Source organism: Salmo salar, chromosome 18, assembly GCF_965601325.2.
Source record: "Salmo salar chromosome 18, fSalSal1, whole genome shotgun sequence".
In the NCBI taxonomy this organism is placed as follows: domain Eukaryota; kingdom Metazoa; phylum Chordata; class Actinopteri; order Salmoniformes; family Salmonidae; genus Salmo; species Salmo salar.
In genome coordinates, this window is record NC_138308.1 from 76,777,648 (window position 1) to 76,796,385 (window position 18,738).

General features: G+C 40.8%; 1 protein-coding gene across 2 annotated transcripts in view; it reads left to right on the plus strand.

Annotated features, from left to right (window-relative positions):
* The window catches only part of LOC106577627 (phospholipid-transporting ATPase ABCA1), a 229,420-nt gene that overhangs the window by 98,755 nt on the left and 111,927 nt on the right, over nucleotides 1–18,738 (plus strand). For both annotated transcript variants that reach the window (XM_014155904.3, XM_014155905.3), the window contains exons 23-24: nucleotides 8,538–8,752; nucleotides 10,795–10,873. In XM_014155904.3, the coding sequence (XP_014011379.3) occupies nucleotides 8,538–8,752; nucleotides 10,795–10,873 (294 nt within the window). The remainder of the gene's footprint in view (nucleotides 1–8,537; nucleotides 8,753–10,794; nucleotides 10,874–18,738) is intronic.

Below are 18,738 nucleotides of genomic sequence, written 5' to 3' on the forward strand. Positions count from 1 at the left end.
TTCATGTTTCTTGGCCCAAACAAGTCTCTTCTTCTTACTGGTGTCCTTTACTAGTGGTTTCTTTGCAGCAATTCGACCATGAAAGCCTGATTTACTCAGTCTCCTCTGAACAGTTGATGTTGACGTGTCTGTTACTTGAACTCTGCAACGCATTTATTTGGACTACAATCTGAGGTGCAGTTAACTCTAATGAACTTATCCTCTGCAGCAGAGGTAACTCTGGGTCTTCCTTTCCTGTGGCGGTCCTCATTAGAGTCAGTTTCATCATATCGCTTGATGTTTTTTGACTGCAAATGAAGATATTTTCAAAGTTCTTGGAATTTCCCCGATTGACTGACCTTCATGTCTTAAAGTAATGATGGACTGTTGTTTCTCTTTGCTTATTTGAGCTGTTCTTGCCATAATATGGACCTGGTCTTCTACCAAATAGGGCTATTTTCTGTATACCGCCCCTACCTTGTCACAACACAACTGATTGGTTCAAATGCATTAAGATGAAAAATAAATTCCACAAATTAAATTTTAACAAGGCACACCTGTTAATTGAAATGCATTCCAAGTGACTAGCTCATGAAGCTGGTTGAAAGAATTCCAAGAGTGTGGAAAGCTGTCATCAAGGCAAAGGGTGGCTTGATGATAAATGTAAAATATATTTTTGTATGTAACACTGTTTTGGTTACTACAGGATTCCATATGTGTCATTTCATAGTTTTGATGTCTTCACTATTATTTTACAATATAGAAAAAAGTTCAAATAAAGAAAAACCCTTGAAAGAGTAGTTGTGTCCAAACTTTTGACTGGTACTGTATGTGTGAAATTTGTTTTGATTTAGAATGGACCATTATCATGCACCTGTCTCAAAGCAGGGGCAGCAGAAAAAAATACATGTCATCTATGCACTTTAATAGCGAATGGAGCACACTTTTTCCATGGTCCATTTTCATGCCAGCCAGGTAGGCTATACTCCTGTTATATAGATAAGTAATGTGCTTAATATTGGTAAAGTTGAGAAATATATATATATATATATATATTACTAGACCTAGCCTAAATAAAGCTGATGGGATCCTCCTCTTTTTAGTAGAGGCCATCACTCTGTTTTCTCGCGCAATTGCTTAGCCTATAGAAATGTTGTGCAACATGAGCTCATGGGCTCTCATGAAGTGTTTGATTCGATTTTCGATTACATTTGCATTGATATCAGAGTGATTAGAGGGACAATAGAGGGCTGAGTACCAGGCAGTTATCAAGTTTGATAGACTACTAATGAGCATCAGAGCTTGGAGAAGCCAAATTACTGTGATTAAATGGTCACGTGGAATTTGACTGCCTTCAATGACTCCAGACCGCTGGTGTGGGGGTAATACGGTCACCGCCACTGCCCTACTACCACCTCGTGGCTGAGCAGTTGTTGCTCCTAGACGTTTCCACTTCACAATAACACCACTTACAGTTGACCGGGGCAGCTCTAGCAGGGCAGAAATTAAAAAATCTGACTTGTTGGAAATGTGACGGTGCCACCTTGAAATTCACTGAGCTCTTCAGTGATGCCATTCTACTGCTAATGTTTGTCTATGGAGATTGCATGGCTGTGTGCTTGATTTTATACCCCTGTCAGCAACGGGTGTGGCTGAAATAGCTGAATCCACTAATTTGAAGGGGTATCCACATACTTTTGTAAATATATTGGTAGAGCATGGTGTTTGCAATGCCAGGGTTGTGGGTTCAATTCCCACGGGGGGCAAGTACGGGGAGAAAAAAAAAATGTATGCATTCACTACTGTAAGTCGCTCTGGATAAGAGTGTCTGCTAAATGACTAAAATGTAAAAAAATAAAAAGTGTAAATGTATAAAGTGTAACTTAAGAAATCTGTTATGTGTTCTGTGGTGGGATTTGATAGAGCGCAATCCCTGCAGCTGTGTATCCCGTGTTAGTGGGCAACTGAGCATTGCCGAAATCGAAACTCAAGCCTCAGAGACTGACTTTCTGAAAAAAATGATCCTATTTACACTTTGTTGTCAATTTTGACACTAGAATACATTTTCCTGACTAATATCGATGCCACATAGGCCGCTTTCTATCAGAGAAGTAGTTTATTGCCTAACTTCAAAGTTTAACTCGGGATTACATTAAATAACATGTCCTGATATTACAGCTTACAGCGTTATATATTTGGTTAAAGCTTAATGTCTCAGCAGTGAAATATATTCTCATATTTAGGCGAGGATGTAGTTGACAAAACGTTTGGTAATGATAGTGGATTATGTTTAAGTTTCATTCGATCAGTTGGGGAAACAATAGCGTTTATGCCATTTAGAGAATGCTAGAAAATGATCCGTGCGTATCTGATGCTACAGCCTGCAGTGTGTTTTTAATTAAGGTGATGAATCATTGAGATAAGACAAATGTTCTAAGCATAAATCAAAAAGCAAAAACAAAAGGCATTTTATGGAAATGATGCATTTATGAATGAAATTAGGCTGAATTAAATGCCTCATCTCCCACATATTTTTTTATAATCAAGTCAATAAATGAAATAATCACCGTGATGCCACATTGCCTTGCAAATGAATCCTATTATCACCGATATCACAGCTGAAAACCAATTCATAGGTTATTCCATGAACAATTTGTTTCGTAGCTGCTCAATCTATTATGTATACAGATTGTAATTTAATACAGCATCTCCCCGGTTGACAAATGACATAATATAGTATCAGAACAAATGAATCCCCTGTTGACAAATGACCTAATACAGTATAAGAACAAATGAATCCCCTGTTGACAAATGACATAATACAGTATCAGAACAAATGAATCCCCTGTTGACAAATGACATAATATAGTATCAGAACAAATGAATCCCCTGATGGCAAATGACCAAATATAGTATCAGAACAAATTAATACCCTGTTGACAAATGACGTAATATAGCATCAGAGCAAATTAATCCCCTGTTGACAAATGACCTAATATAGTATCAGAACAAATGAATCCCCTGTTGACAAATGACGTAATATAGCATCAGAGCAAATGAATCCCCTGTTGACAGATGACATAATACAGTATAAGAACAAATTAATCCCCTGTTGACAAATGACCTAATATAGTATCAGAACAAATTCATTCCAAACGTCGGAGCAGTAGTGTAAACAAGCTTTGCTTGTACAGTAAGGAATCTGTCTGTGTTGACATACAGTTCCTTCAAAAAGTATTCATACCTCTTGATTTTTTTACACAATTTGTTGTGATACAGCCTGCATTTAAAATGGATTCAAATTAGATTTTGTGTCACTGGCATGCACACAATACCCCATAATCTCAAAGTACAATTATGTTCTTAGACATTTTTACAAATTAGTAAAAAATGAAACTTTGTTATGGCAAGCCTAAATTAAGTTCAGGAGTACGAATGTGGTTAACAAGTCACATAATAAGGCCTAACTCTGTGTACAATAATAGTGTTTGACATGATTTTTAATGACTACCTCATCTTTGTACCCCACACATACAATTATTGGTTAGATTCCTCAGTCGAGCAGTGAAATTCAAACACAGATTCAACCACAAAGACCAGTGAGGTTTTCCAACGCCTTGCAAAAAGGACACCTATGGGTAGATGACTAAAAATAAAAACAGACATTGAATATCCTGTTAATTACACTTTGGATGATGTATCAACACACCAAGTCACTGCAAAGATACAGGCGTCCTTCCTAACTCAATTGCTGGAGAGAAAGGAAACCGCTCAGGGATGACATTAAAACAGTGATAGAAAACTCAGGATAAATCAACAACATTGTAGTTACTCCACAATACTAACCTAAATGACAGAGTAAAAAGAAGGACGCCTGTGCAGAATATATACCAAAACATACATCCTGTTTGCAATAAGGCACAAAAGTAATCAGGGAGAAGGGCCTTGGTCAGGGAGGTGACCAAGAACCCGATGGTCACTCTGACAGAGGTCTAGAGTTCCTCTGTGGAAATGGGAGAACCTTCCAGAAAGACAACCATCTCTGCAGCACTCCACCAATCAGGCCTTTATGGTAGAGTGGCCAGACGGAAGCCACACCTCAATAAAATGCACATGGAGTTTGCCAAAAGGCACTTAGACTCTGACTATGAGAAACAAGAATCTCTGGGCTGATGAAACCAAGAATAAACTCTTTGGCCTAAATGCCAAGCGTCACGTCTGGAGGAAACCTGGCACCATGAAGCATGGTGTGGCATCATCATACTGTGGGAATGTTTTTCAGCTGCAGGGACTGGGAGACTAGTCAGGATCGAGGCAAAGATGAATGGCGCAAAGTACAGAGAGATCCTTGATGAAAACCTGCTCCAGAGCGCTCAGGACCTCAGACAGGGGCGAAGTTTCACCTTCCAACAGGACAACGACCCTAAGCACACAGCCAAGAGAACACAGGAGTGGCTTCGGGACAAGTCTCTGAATGTCCTTGAGTGGCCCAGCCAGAGCCCGGACTTAAACATCTCAGGAGAGACCTGAAAATAGCTGTGCAGCAACACTCCCCATTGAACTCATATGTACATATATATATATTATTCAGACCCCTTGACCTTTTGAGTTTTACTGGGGTGGAGGTGTGGTAAGAGAGACCCTCCACCGTTGTGATATAACTCAACACTCTCAAGACACTAAGAAATCCTATCCTTCCAATTCATCAGTAACTTCCCACTTTTCTCAATTGAAATGTTCTATTTACTGTTGATTAGATAAACAGAACACTCTCTTTATATACAGCCTGTTTGCAGTAAAAGATGTAGACAACCCCAAAACGAAGTGCAAGTCATGTTTCTAAATGTAGTCCCTTAAAAGCAAAACTTCACAATTTGTCATCTTCATGTTCATCATCTCCTGCACCACCCCAAAATCAACAGACTGTATGTGAAAATGATGCGTTTCTGTGTTTTGTAGTAAAAAAGATAGAGCAAGATAAATGTTTCCAGTGACATCGTCAACCAATAAGTAGGAAATGCCTACTCACAGTTGGTCAAAATCACGCGATGCACACCGATGATGTCATTGTTAACACTTATCTTCCTCTGTCTATGCTATGGAGTGTGGTGAATGTCAGACTTATTTAGTGGTTTAGTAATACGATAACTGCAACACTTCAGGCAGATTTTCTGTTTCTCATTGAGTGAGAGAACAAGAGAACAAGCCCAGGTACTGTTCAGGTGTAAATAGTTTCCACATTATTGATCTAGTTATTATGGAATCCATATTAGGAATATTATCATTCCTCAGACCTCACCCTTCACCTAGTCAAGTTTGACGCTTGACTAGTGCAGGGTTTGGACTTGACTAGATGAGGGCTTGAGGAGGAGGGAGGAGGAATTGACTAGTTTACAGTTAAGAAGACTGGGTGATGTCTGAGGAGGAGGGAGGAGGATTGACTAGTTTACAGTTAAGAAGACTGGGTGATGTCTGAGGAGGAGGGAGGAGGGTTGACTAGTTTACAGTTAAGAAGACTGGGTGATGTCTGAGGAGGAGGGAGGAGGATTGACTAGTTTACAGTTAAGAAGACTGAGTGATGTCTGAGGAGGAGGGAACATTTTCTGAATGTGGATTTGGTTAATTAGGGTCCAGCCTCGGCACAGCAGTACGAAGTGCTTACTTTAGCCTAAATATACACGCCTATTAACTATCTTGCAGCTGTTAAACTGCATGAATGTCTGCATCCCTCCTTTTGATGTACTCTTAAAGGAATACAGGATTTTAGAACTTTGGTTTTCACCGGTATTATGTTGCATGTAGTCACAGCACAGGAGATGTGCCCGTGTTTCCCACTACTTTGATTTATCACTTTATTCTGTAATGCACCACAACACACCATAAATCAGTATACCTTTGTGGGCTGCACACCAACCAAACACATTTATTTTTCTCCCAGCTCCCATCATCCAGTGTGTTTTTATTATTTCTCCCTGTAAACCAAGGCAATTTCTTGAAAAATCAACAGCGAGCACAAACGGCCATGCAAAATGAGCCATGTCAGTAGTGCCGAATCACATGGGACTACCTGCTGCACTCCACCCAATTTCCCCCTTCAAACAACCGCTCTTTGCTATACATTTTATACGCATGGAAAGTGCATTCCGTCACATTTGGTAAAATATGAACACAACTGTAGCCACCTCCCATCATTCTGGAGGCTTTTTTTTATGACAGCGTTACTAATTAACTATCTTGCTACTTCGGGGAGAAACAATCTGATTGGAAAGTGTAGACATCATGGTAAACAGTGATGGAGACACCAAACCGTTTTTGATACAGCATCTTGCTTGCTAGCAACGAGATTTGCATTGGCTAATTAATGTTAAATAAGTGCATTGTTTTCCCCCGCAGTTAGTCAAGGTAATTAGTTAGCCAACAAAATGTGTTTGCAGTTAGTTAGCAATTGTTTCTACCCTATTTTGCGTGCTACAGTAGTGCTGCCGTGTCAATTACTTGTCTCCAAAAATGAGGTGTCTCCAGTTGTTTACATTTTACCATTGTGATTGACATATTTACAGTTAGTTAAGTACTGCATCCCTCTTTGCTAGCAAACCTAATGCTGCCTAAAACTAATAAGGTGGCTGCACTAATGTTTACATTTTGATGTTTGTGACATGCTTGTTTTGATACTTTCAGAGTCATGGGATCTCAGTGAGACACTCAATGGGCGTCTGGGCCATGGTAGTAAAGAGCTATAGCATAGCACAGAGAACGAGTTTAGAAGCTCAGATGGTGACAGGGCACAAGAGGTGTGAGGGAAAAAATGGTTTGGGTTCTCAGTTTCTCCAAACAAAATAGCATATTGCTGCGTGAGGCTATGGCTAACGACCTCCGAGTGTGTCCTTATCCAGGTAATGCGTCCTGAGGGGATACAAATTTAACTAGCTCGGAGGGGAAAAAACGACACGCTCAGCCGATAGCCTTGACCTTTTGTAATAATGACCCCAAATCTGACGAAAAATGGCGGGGGGAGGGGGGGGAATCCAGCCGGTCAGCTAATCAAGAGAGAGTGTGCGTCATATCATGGAACTGTATGTCCGACTGTACAATGCCCCTCTACTTGTGGCTGTTACTGTGGCTGTTAGTGTATCAGCATGAATTATCCTGGTAAAGGACTGCATCACCAATATTATGCAGATACAACTGTCAATTCCACAAAACAGCACAGTGTATTTCACTTCCATATTACTTTGACTCTAGTCAGTATCTTGTAATATAGGGGTTGCTAGTTTTCACATTGTTGTTTTACACAATGGTTGCATGTAGTGTTTAGGCCTAATTTCACATCCGTTTAGCAGTCTTGCAGTATGTAGCCTGTTACATCATTATTTCCTCTTAAAATGTAAATATCCTGTTACAATGGCTTTATTGAAGTGTAATGCTAACCTTTAAAATCCTACATTTCCTTGCATATCAGAGTATAAATTGGAGACAAGGGGTGTTTATGCTGTTTTGAAATGTGGCACAATCAACAATAACAGAGATACATTTCACCGCTGCCACTACGCACGCTGTGAGCTAACGACATCGGCTAGATGACCATGCTGTGACTTCATCACAAATGTCATGCCTGCTTCCTGATTGACTAGGAATGTGCTAATTAGTATATGTTAGCTCAGGCTGCATGATATAACCCACCCCCTCCCTCTGTGAATAAGCAGGCTCCGGGGTCGTGTATGGATTCTCTGTGGTTGCCATTTGGTTTCACTCAAATATAACTTCCACTGACAAGAAAGGAAAGTGTGTTCAGAAACACAACAAAGGGACTGTTTAGTAGATTTATTTAACCAGGCCTATGCATAGTTGTATGTTGGTTATATTGTATTCTATTTAGGAGGAAGTGTATGTAGTTGTTGTTTTCTATCTTGATTTGGAAGGAAAACTGTTATTGCAGAATTTGTCATTTGTTCCAGATTCCCACCCACACACAGTCTTGTTGCTTTGCAGTACAGTGTGAGTGTTAACACAGAGGCCTGGACAATGAGGATATAAGCACAAAAACACATTGTGGAAACTTGTCTCAGTTCAATGACTTTACATTTGTTGTTTATTTGGTGCAACTTTCTTTATTTCTCAAGATGGTTGACAAAACAAACAAACTACTCCCAGAGTACTGACTCACACACATACACACACCACCCCCCTACCACCCACTAGCGGTTCTGGGGGGGGGGGGGGGCAGTGCCCTTGTGACAACAATTTTGGAACCCCTTGTGGCCCCCACTAAATGTGGAGTATGAAATCATTTTTACATAACAAATTTTTGCTAGCGTTCTTTTTTTACATCCGTTATTAGACAGTGGCAACGCGGAACATGGTCTTTTGCCTGCTAATGCCTGCAATGCAGTGAAGAAAACAATAACGTCTAATGTAACTGGCCCCTCTAACAGTACAACTGGCCCCAGCTTGCCCCCCCCCCCCCAGTTGAAATGGTCTAGAACCACCACTGCTACCACCTCAAATTGGACCCATTGAGTGAAATCAATAGATTGGTTTTCTCCATCTCTTCCCCGTAGGTCGCACAATCATCCTCTCCACTCATCACATGGATGAGGCGGACATCTTGGGAGACCGCATTGCCATTATCTCTCACGGCAAGATGTGTTGCTATGGCTCCTCCCTGTTCTTGAAGAAATACTTTGGCAGTGGCTACTATCTCACTCTGGTCAAGGCCGGAGACGAGCAAATGACCAACCAGTGCACTGGAGTCGAGCAGCGCCAGGTGAAAGAGGTAAATGGAGGAGAGTGAAGTTGCCCCTAGACACTGATCTCGGGTCAGTTTTTCATTTTCCCAAACAATGGTTAAGGTTTGGAATAGGTGAGGGGAAACTGATCCTAGATCTGTACCTACGGGAAACATCACCCAGGAGCAAAGTTAATAATTTACCATGTGTGCTGCATTTTGCATTGATATCTGTTTTGGGCATAGGAAATATTATGTATTGATAACTTATCGATATGATTTTTGAAAGTTGTGCTAATAGTTGAAATTGTTGAAGATCCAAAACATGCCCCCAGATTGATAAATAGTTCTCTATTTAGGAAATGATGGAGCTGGGTGAACTCCACACTTGAAACTTCATGTGCTACCTAGTTAAAAATCCCAACTTTTGTTTTATTTTTATTGGCTGTGTGTTTTCAGCTTAGTTTAATTTGATCATTGTGAGCTAAACCTGTATTTCCAAAGGAAACATACAACTCTGGTGCATATTTGCAATTGCCCATTCATGATGTCTGATCCCACATTGAACAACATCATTACACCGACCAATAATTCACCCATAATGGGGCATGATCATTTGTTAGACTTTTTGCATCTGGGGGAATCACTCCAATAGTAACCTCTAAGACACATCAGCAACATTTGCCATGCAGTCCGTTATTGACACGGTTCCTCTGACTTTCCAAAGTGATCTGACTTGTTGCCCACCCCTGTAATGATCTATGTTTAGTCTCCCCCAGCATGAGAATTGGCAGATACCTCTGTACTGGATGATACTAATTGTCTTGAGGGATGGGGGGGAGTGGGATTCTTGATCTAGTTCCTTGCAGTGCCTTGCACACTTAGTTTTAATCAATAGCAGCAAATGAACAAGATTCACTGATGCCTGCAGGGCTACAACAATTACCATTCGTCTATAGGCTCTTTGTGGGGAGTGGAGTAATTTGTTCAAAAATAAATAAATTAAGAACAAAAAGACAAACAAGAGAGATGTAATGCTCCCCCAAAATGACTTGCATATTCAGCCGATTGGTGCCGAGGACTTGGCCTGTGGTTCTCATAAAAACAATAGTTCATGCTTCCCATTCTGTCCATTGACTGTAAAGTTAAGGCCAGGCACCACAGGGTGAAATTACATCTACTTATCAATTTTGAGGTTTTTGGGTATTTTGGTCCTTTAATATCATTATTTTCTAAAAGTAAACACAAAAATGGTCAAGAACTTGTTGAGCACACTACCGTCATCAAAATGTCATGAGTTTTAACTATTTTTTACATGGATACACACGACAGTGGGGTCCAAAATGATTGACACCCTTGATAAAGAGGCGCAATAATGACTGTTTTAAATAAATAATTTAAATACTGACCAATATTGAATGCTCCAAGAAATTGGGAAACTATTTTCTTTAATACTAATACAATTGCTCATAGAAATAGATTTTGTTCAACAAGTCATATGTTTTTCCCTCAAAGGTAGAGGTAAAAATGATTGACAAAGATTCTTATCAAGTAGTCAAAAGTTTAGTATTTGGTACCATATTCTTAGCACGGAATGACTACATCAAGCTTGTGACCCTACAAAGTTATTGGATGCATTTGCAGTAAAAAAATTTATTTGGTGTGTTTCAATTTTTTTGAGCCCAGTAGAAATGAATGGTAAATAATATATGCGTCATGTTGGAGTAACTTGCGTTGTAAATAACAATAGAATATGTTTCTAACACTTATACGTTAATGTGGATGCTACCATGATTATGGATAATCAAGAATAAATAGTGAATAATGATGAGTGAGAAAGTTACAGTGGGTCAAAGATCTTACCCACAAGACATGCTAACCTCTCACCATCACCAATAACTCATGACACGATGGTTGAGCGAATAGCATGAAGTATATACAGTGTCCATATTAGGATAGTCTCAGTAGGACTTTCAATCTCAGCAGTCCTGCTTAGTGGTGATTCGATAGATATGAGGAGAGAATTATCAAGGTAACAATCAGCCTGAGAGCTCCACCGTGATGCAACCTTTTTAATTTCTCTCTAATAGGAGACTGGTGAGTCATTGAGGAGAACCAGTCTGGTTGAAGGGATCGCAAGACAGAACTGGAGTAACTCTGAACCCACAGGTAGGACTAACACCACCTAAATACAATTCATCAACAGGATCCCCCTTAATAATGTATCCAAACTTTGTCATGTTTGTCCCTTGTGCTTCATTCACAAGAGCCATATAAATATGTTTTACCTTAACTGTCATGGGAAATAGTTAAATTGAAGGACGATTTTATGTAGTGTTTTTCCAAGTACTCAAATCACCTAACATTGTATGGGTGGAACTCACCACCACACAGCTAGAACAGAAAAGAGAGACGAAGAGTGGCCTGAGAGTCTGACAGGCTTTAGAATGTCATGTCAGCAGTTGATTGTGCACTCCATTTCTTGTCACAGTGACATCTCTAAGTATTCTAGTCCACTCTCTCTCTCTCTCTCTCTCTCTGAAATCTGTGACACTGGCTAGTGGGTCTGATTGCCCGACCAGTGTCAGTCCCAACCAGAGTAGGTGTCGACCGTAGTCCCAATCAGTCATAAGGCAGCCTTGGTCTTCTTCCAAATCATTTTTTTTTAAAACTTGGAGTGATGATCAAGAATCAAGGAGCTGGGATGGGGGCCTGGATTGTACCTATCATGAAGGGAGAAAGACTGGATTTTGATTGATTGATTGTGTGAGTGTGTGTGTGTGTGGGGGGGGGGGGGGGGCATGAATACAATGTCATGGCTTCATTTTGATCAATATCCAAACCGTCTAAAAAATATACACAACAAATATGACAGAGGGAGCTTTCCAAGGATATATTCAATCATATCCTCTGTGTAGAACTGTCTGGGTATGCTAATGTTCTACTTAAAAACCATACAGATGTACCAGTCAAAAGTTTGGACACATCTACAGTACTCATTCCAGGCTTTTTCTTTATTTTTACATTGTAGAATAATAGTGAAGACATCAAAACTATGAAATAACACATATGGAATAATGTACAGTAGTAACCACAAAAGTGTTAAACTAATCAAAATATATTTTAGATTTTAGATTCTTCAAAGTAGCCACTCTTTGCCTTGATGACAGCTTTGCACACTCTTCGCATTCTCTCAATCAGCTTCATGACGAATGTCTTTCCAACAGTATTGAAGGAGTTCCCACAATGTGACCAACCACCTTATGTAGCAAAAGTTGAAATTGTGTTTTTTACATCAGATAAAAGCAGAGACACAAGCTACAAAATGGTTTATCATACACTGCATTTGAGGAACAATGGGAAAGTAATTCTCCCTTGAAAGTTGATTAACTTGTAACCTCACTTTTGCGAAAATGGCCTTTGAATGTTTTGGTACCTGCTGGAGAGCTCTCCTTTGTCTACACCCATTTAGCATTGTTCACACCCTCTTCAGCTTTAGCCCCGACACAAACTCTGACCATTTTACTCGCCCTAGCAGAGCTGGTTAGGTTGTTTTCATGTTATCCAGAGCGTTGGTAACTAACTGTGCTGCTGGCAACAATTTAATTACGCTTTTTTGCTAACGTTTACTGACACCGGCCATATTCAACAGGTGTTGAGCGTTCCTAAATTCATCAGTTATTCTGCGCTATGGCACACAGACGAGAGTGCTCTGAATTAGGAGTATATGGCCAGACTGAATATGCTAACGCACCCAAAATAGTTGCTCTTTTGTTAACTGGCTTAACAATGAACCACAATCCCAACTCATGACATTACTACCCTGCATGAATCTGCAGGTAGCTAACCAGCCAGGTTCAATGTTAGCTAGCTAACATTAGAATATAACTAGCCAAGCAAATGGCTCTGAGATACGAATAATAAGGTCATACACGTAATGTTAGCTAGGAAGGCAGCCAACTAGCGTTAATTAGCTAACTGTACACTTTAACCTCTTGGGGCTATGTGGGACGCTAGCGTGCCACCCGTGGTGCACCCTATCAACAGCAGGTGCATTTCAAGAGCGGCAAATTTGAAACCAAATAAATGTCAAAATTCAAATTTTTCAAACATACAAATATCTTACACCCTTTGAAAGATAAACATCTCCTTAATCTAACCACGTTGTCCGATTCCAAAAAGGTTTTACGGCGAAAGCATAAAGTTAGATTATGTTAGGAGAGTACATTGACAATAGCTGTGTGTAATGTTTTGTCAATTCAAAGACAGGCGTCACCAAAACCATAAAACCAGCTAAAATGATGCACTAACCTTTTACAATCTCCATCAGATGACACTCCTAGGACATTATGTTAGACAATGCATGCATTTTCAGTTCTATCAAGTTCATATTTATATCCAAAAACAGCGTTTTACTATGGCGTTGATGTTCAGGAAATCGTTTCCCTTCAATAACCGGCAGTCAAGTCAGCACCAGAAATTAATTAATTAAAATTAGAAAACATTGGTAAAATATTATATTGTCATTTAAAGAATTATAGATTTACATCTCTTGAACGCAATCGACTTGCCAGATTTAAAAATAACCTTACTGGGAAATCACACTTTGCAATAATCTGAGCACTGCGCCCAGAAAAATACGCTTTGCGATACAGACAAAGGGCCATGTTGGAGAGATCTAAAATCGAAAATACTATGTAAATAATCCATTACCTTTGATTCTCTTCATCAGATGTCACTTCCAGGAATCCCAGGTCCATAACGAATGTAGTTTTGTTCAAAAAAGCTCATCATTTATGTCCAAAAAGTTCCGTGTTGTTAGCACATGATCTAAGCCCGCCGGACTTCACTTCATGAACGAGGGGAAAAAATATATTTACGTTCGTTCAAACATGTCAAACGTTGTATAGCATAAATCATTAGTGCCTTTTTTAACCAGAACATGAATAATATTCAAGGTGGACGAATGCATTCTCTTTTATAACGTATTGGAACGAGGGTACCCAACATGAACTCGCGCGCCAGAGTCTAATCGGCCATCACCGTTCCAAAGCTCTTGTTCGGTCAGATCTCACAGTAAAAGACTCAAAACACTTTGTAAAGGCTGGTGACATCTAGTGGAAGCAATAGGAAGTGCCAAAACATTAATCAACCCCTGTGTGTTTCAATGGCATAGGCTTAAAGGTAATTCAACACATCAGGTATCCAGAAAATGTCTCAGGGTTTTGCCTGCCAAATGAGTTCTGTTATACTCGAAGACACCATTCAAACAGTTTTAGAAACTTTAGGGTGTTTTCTATCCATATATAATAAGTATATGCATATTCTAGTTACTGGGTAGGATTAGTAACCAGATTAAATCGGGTACGTTTTTTTATCCAGCCGTGAAAATACTGCCCCCTAGCCCCAACAGGTTAACTTGAAATGAAACCACTTTCTGCCAAAATTAGAAATGTGTAATATCTGAAAATGTAGCTAGCTAGACTATCTTACCCATATACATTATAGATGGATGTGTCTTGTCAAAGATGCCATGGTTGCCCTTAGTTTGAAGATGTAATCCAGAGACAGGTGTTTTCTCCATCTCCTTAGCTACGAATTCCGCATAGAATTCCACTGATTTCAAAACTCGGTCCTCCAGAAAGTGGAGAGCAACACATATGCAATTTTACTACGTAATAAAAAAAATGTAAACCGTGTTAGACAGGATTACCTACACATACTGACAAGCTCAAATAGACAGAAGCGTGCTATATGGCAGACCAATCCAAACTCAACTCTAGGCATGTCCAGCCCACTCATTATCTCAGCCAATCATGGCTAGCGGGAAGGTTGCTGACTTTTTCTGTGGCTAAACCAACTAGGCTCATAATCAATTTTATTCCTATTTACAGAAGGCGTACAAGTTTGTTATTAAGGCACATGAAAGTTCATATGTTCGAGATGGCATTTCTGCCAAAGAAACGCATTTTGATAAAGAAAAAAGTTTATGTTCAAGCGGCTCTCCTGTGAAGTAGTGATCTGCAACATACGCCTTGTTTCCTTAAACGGGTCACACATGCTGGCACTCTTGGCATTCTCTCAACCAGCTTCCCTGGAATGCTTTTCCAACAGTCTTGAATGAGTTCCCACATATGCTAACCATTTGTTGGCTGCTTTTCCTTCCCTCTGCAGTCCAACTCATCCCAAACCATCTAATTTGGGTTGAGGTTGGGTGATTGTGGAGGTCAGGTCATCTGATGCAGCACGCCATCACTCTCCTTCTTGGTCAAATAGCCCTTACACAGCCTGGAGGTGTGTTTTTGGTCATTGTTCTGTTAAAAAAACAAATGATAGTCACACTAAGAGAAAAAGAGATGGGGTGGAGTATCGCTGCAGAATGCTGTGGTAGCCATGCTGGTTAAGTGTGCCTTGAATTCTAAATAAATCACTGACAGTGTCACCAGCAAAGCATCACCACACCATCACACCTCCTCCTCATGCTTCACAGTGGGAACCACACATGCAGCGATCATCTGTTCACCTACTCTGTGTCTCACAAAGACACGGCGGTTGGAACGAAAAACCTCAAATTTGGACTCATCAGACCAAGGACAGATTTCCACCGGCCTAACGTCCATTGCTTGTGTTTCTTGTCCCAAGAAAGTCTCTTCTTATTATTGGTGTCCTTTAGTAGTGGTTTCTTTGCAGCAATTAAACCATGAAGGCCTGATTCACACCGTCTCCTCTGAACAGTTGATGTTGAGATGTGTCTGTTACTTGAACTCTGAAGCATTTATTTGTTCTATAGTTTCTGAGTCTGGTAACTCTACTGAATGTATCCTCTGCAGCAGAGGTAACTTCCTTTCCTGTGGCAGTCCTCATGAGAGCCAGCTTCATCATAAGCGCTTGGTTTTTGTGACTGCAATTGAAACTTTCAAAGTTCTTGACATTTTCTGGATTGTCTGACCTTCATGTCTTAAAATACTGTATTACCTCATCCCAGGTGTAGATGATTAGATTTCACTTTCACCATAGCTTGTGCATGTCATGATAGTCTTTGAAGCAGTCCCTCTCTGCCAGGAAACAAAAAGTGAACTGGCATTTCAGCCTGAAGATCTGGCATTTCACACTTTTTCTCCCCCGTGTTTTGTGCAATGCGTGCAGTTCTTCCTTAAAGTCTTTTGGCATGTGTGTTGGATAGTGGCGCTCACCTTGAGTGGGGCGTCTTGAGATGGTTGTGAGGTTGCTTTGGGCCCCCAATTCAGACATTTCCAACACCAGCTGCTTTCGGAAGGCCAACTGGGAGAGAGGGGTTTGACCTTTTGCGTTGCCCATCTACTTGTGGAGAATGAAGTCCTTTACTGTAGCAATGTCCACAAAGTGGTAAAAAAAAGCCTTATACCACTTCCTGGTCTTGTGGAGGACCTGGTAGCAGAGCATCAGATAGGTCGACACCCCCTATGCTGGCATTGTAGTCCTTCACAGAAACAGGAATGGGGTCATTCTTCCTCAACCATGCCCCATTGGCATTTTTCACCCACCTTGAGACATGGTCGTTATTGCATGGCTTATGCTGTGTGGTGAGCATGGTTATTTCCCTAGTGTCCTACCATTTCACAAAAAGCAGCTTGTTAGTCCTGATCCAACATATGGTCCCCTCTCCGATGTCTTTGTCATGTCGTTTACCTTGGTCTTGGGGAAACCGATTCTGTTAGGGCAAATGGTGCCACAAGCCCCTATTTTATTTTTCAAGACCTCCATGAAAAGCATGGGACTAGTAAAAAAAATGTACACAAAGAGCTCGTACCCAGTGCCAAGTAAGGAGAAGTCCATCGGCTGCATGACAGAGTCATAACTAAGGCCCTACCCAGCGGGTGTGATCGTCTTGTCTTCATAGATGAAAAAGTTCCATGTGTAGGCAGAGACTGAATCCGCTAGAACAAAGAGCTTGTAGCCCCATTTGGTCAGCTTAGTTTTCATATATTGCTTCAAGCCAATTCTAGCCTTTGGGGCAACCATGCACTCATCTATATATAGATTTTGAGCAGGCTGGAAGTAAGTTTTGCATGGCTCCACCATGTCATGATGAAGGGGCTTGACTCTTGCAAGACAGTCATACCCTGCAGTCCCCTTATTCTGGTCATTCTCCTGATACTTTTGTGTGTCACTCATGTGAGGAGTACGGTTGATGGCCAAGAATCAGTTTTCACTGATGGAGGTGGGGAGCTAGCACTGATAGAGTGGGGACTTGCTCCAGTTGTCAACTAGTCTTGATACCTTTACCAGTCCCATGAAAATCACCAAGGAAATGTAGTTGAGCATGTCACCCATGGTGACAGGTTTCCAGGACAGCTTCCTTCCCCCCTGCAGCTTCTTGTTCCCATACTTGTTGGTAATACTAATTAGTGTTTCCAGTACAGAGATGGTAAAGTAAAGCTGAAACAGCTGTAAAGGGATGTATGTTTCATCACTCACCAACTGTGGGCATTCGGGTAGTTTGGGTTGAAACTTCCATTGCTCTGGCTCCTGATCATTTTCAAGGACCGTAAGCCCCCTGTCCTCAGTTTCATCTCCCTCTGTTTTGCTGCTTCCACTGCCTCTCCCTCTTCTCTGTTGAGGCCTAGATCTCCTCCCTGCCCCACACCTCCAGATGAACTTGCAGAGAGGTGAGTGGTGCCAGGGCCTGCAGTGGGGGTGGTTGAAGAGGAGTGGGGTCTTTGCGGAGTAGTGGATGCATATTGAAACTGCAGTGGGGGTGGTTGAAAAGGAGTGGGGTCTTTGCGGAGTAGTGGATGCATATTGAAACTGCAGTGGGGGTGGTTGAAGAGGAGTGGGATCTTTGCGGAGTAGTGGATGCATATTGAAACTGCAGTGGGGGTGGTTGAAGAGGAGTGGGGTCTTTGCAGAGTAGTGGATGCATATTGAAACTGCAGTGGGGGGGGGGGGTTGATAGAGGAGTGGGGTCTTTGTCGAGTGGTGGATGTAGAACCATCAGACAGGGTGATTATCATAGCAGTGGGGGGTGAAGACCTTGACCGGCAGGGTCACTTGCTGGGGTGGGGTGGCTCCCAAATGTCATCATCCAAAACCTCTGCATCCTCCACTCTGTGGTGAATAAAATAAAGGGATATATTGTTGTAAGACTAAATTTACAAAATAACATTACTGTAAAGAAAAAACACCAATCATACCCTTTATCTTTACAGTGACTCACACAGAAGGTGTGAAGGACACACACAATGAAAACAGTAATACCTTGGAGACAAAGGCAGAGGTGAGAACCACAAATAAAAAATGGCCATGAGAGTTTAGTGGCCTCTCCAAAGTTACAAGGATGAAACTTAGAACAGCAAACAGTGAACTAATACGAAACATAGACAATAACTACTTATAATTATAACATTAACTTTGAAATTAGTTGTTACATAGGCCTATGTAAACTAAATCCAAAGCATAAAAAGCATAATCGTAAAATACATAAATTCATAAATACATAAAATACATAAATACATAATCGTAAATTAGCTATTTAAAGTCATGAAAATAATTTACTTACAGATCTAAAAGTGGATCCTTCTAGAAAGCAATCTTCGTCTGCTGAGTCGAAATCCTCGTTGACCAAATCGTTCCCCTGATCCGAGTCCGACTCCAGTATTTTATTCAAAGCTTCTATTGCAGTATACTTATTCATAGCTGCTTTCTTTTTAGGTTCCTGTTCGATATTCTTCATTTTGACCTTTTTCCCTCCTTGAGCAGCCATCTTTTATGCTAAAGCGATGAAATTAAAGTCATGAAATCTGTTTACAATATAATGTAATCTAGCGTGCTCAGTGCGTCTCATCTCTGAGCCAGGTAGCAATAGTTAGCATTACGCATAAAAGGTTCTAGGCCTTGGTTTGTCCCACCCAGGTCAACTGCATATCCCTGGAAAACTTATCTCATTGGCTACAAGACTGTGAAGGTGCCATAGCAGCCAATCCCCTGTGTAATGGGCCCAGCGCGTGCAGGCAACATCATATTTTTGATGCGCAAAGTTAGTCACTCGGTGGCCA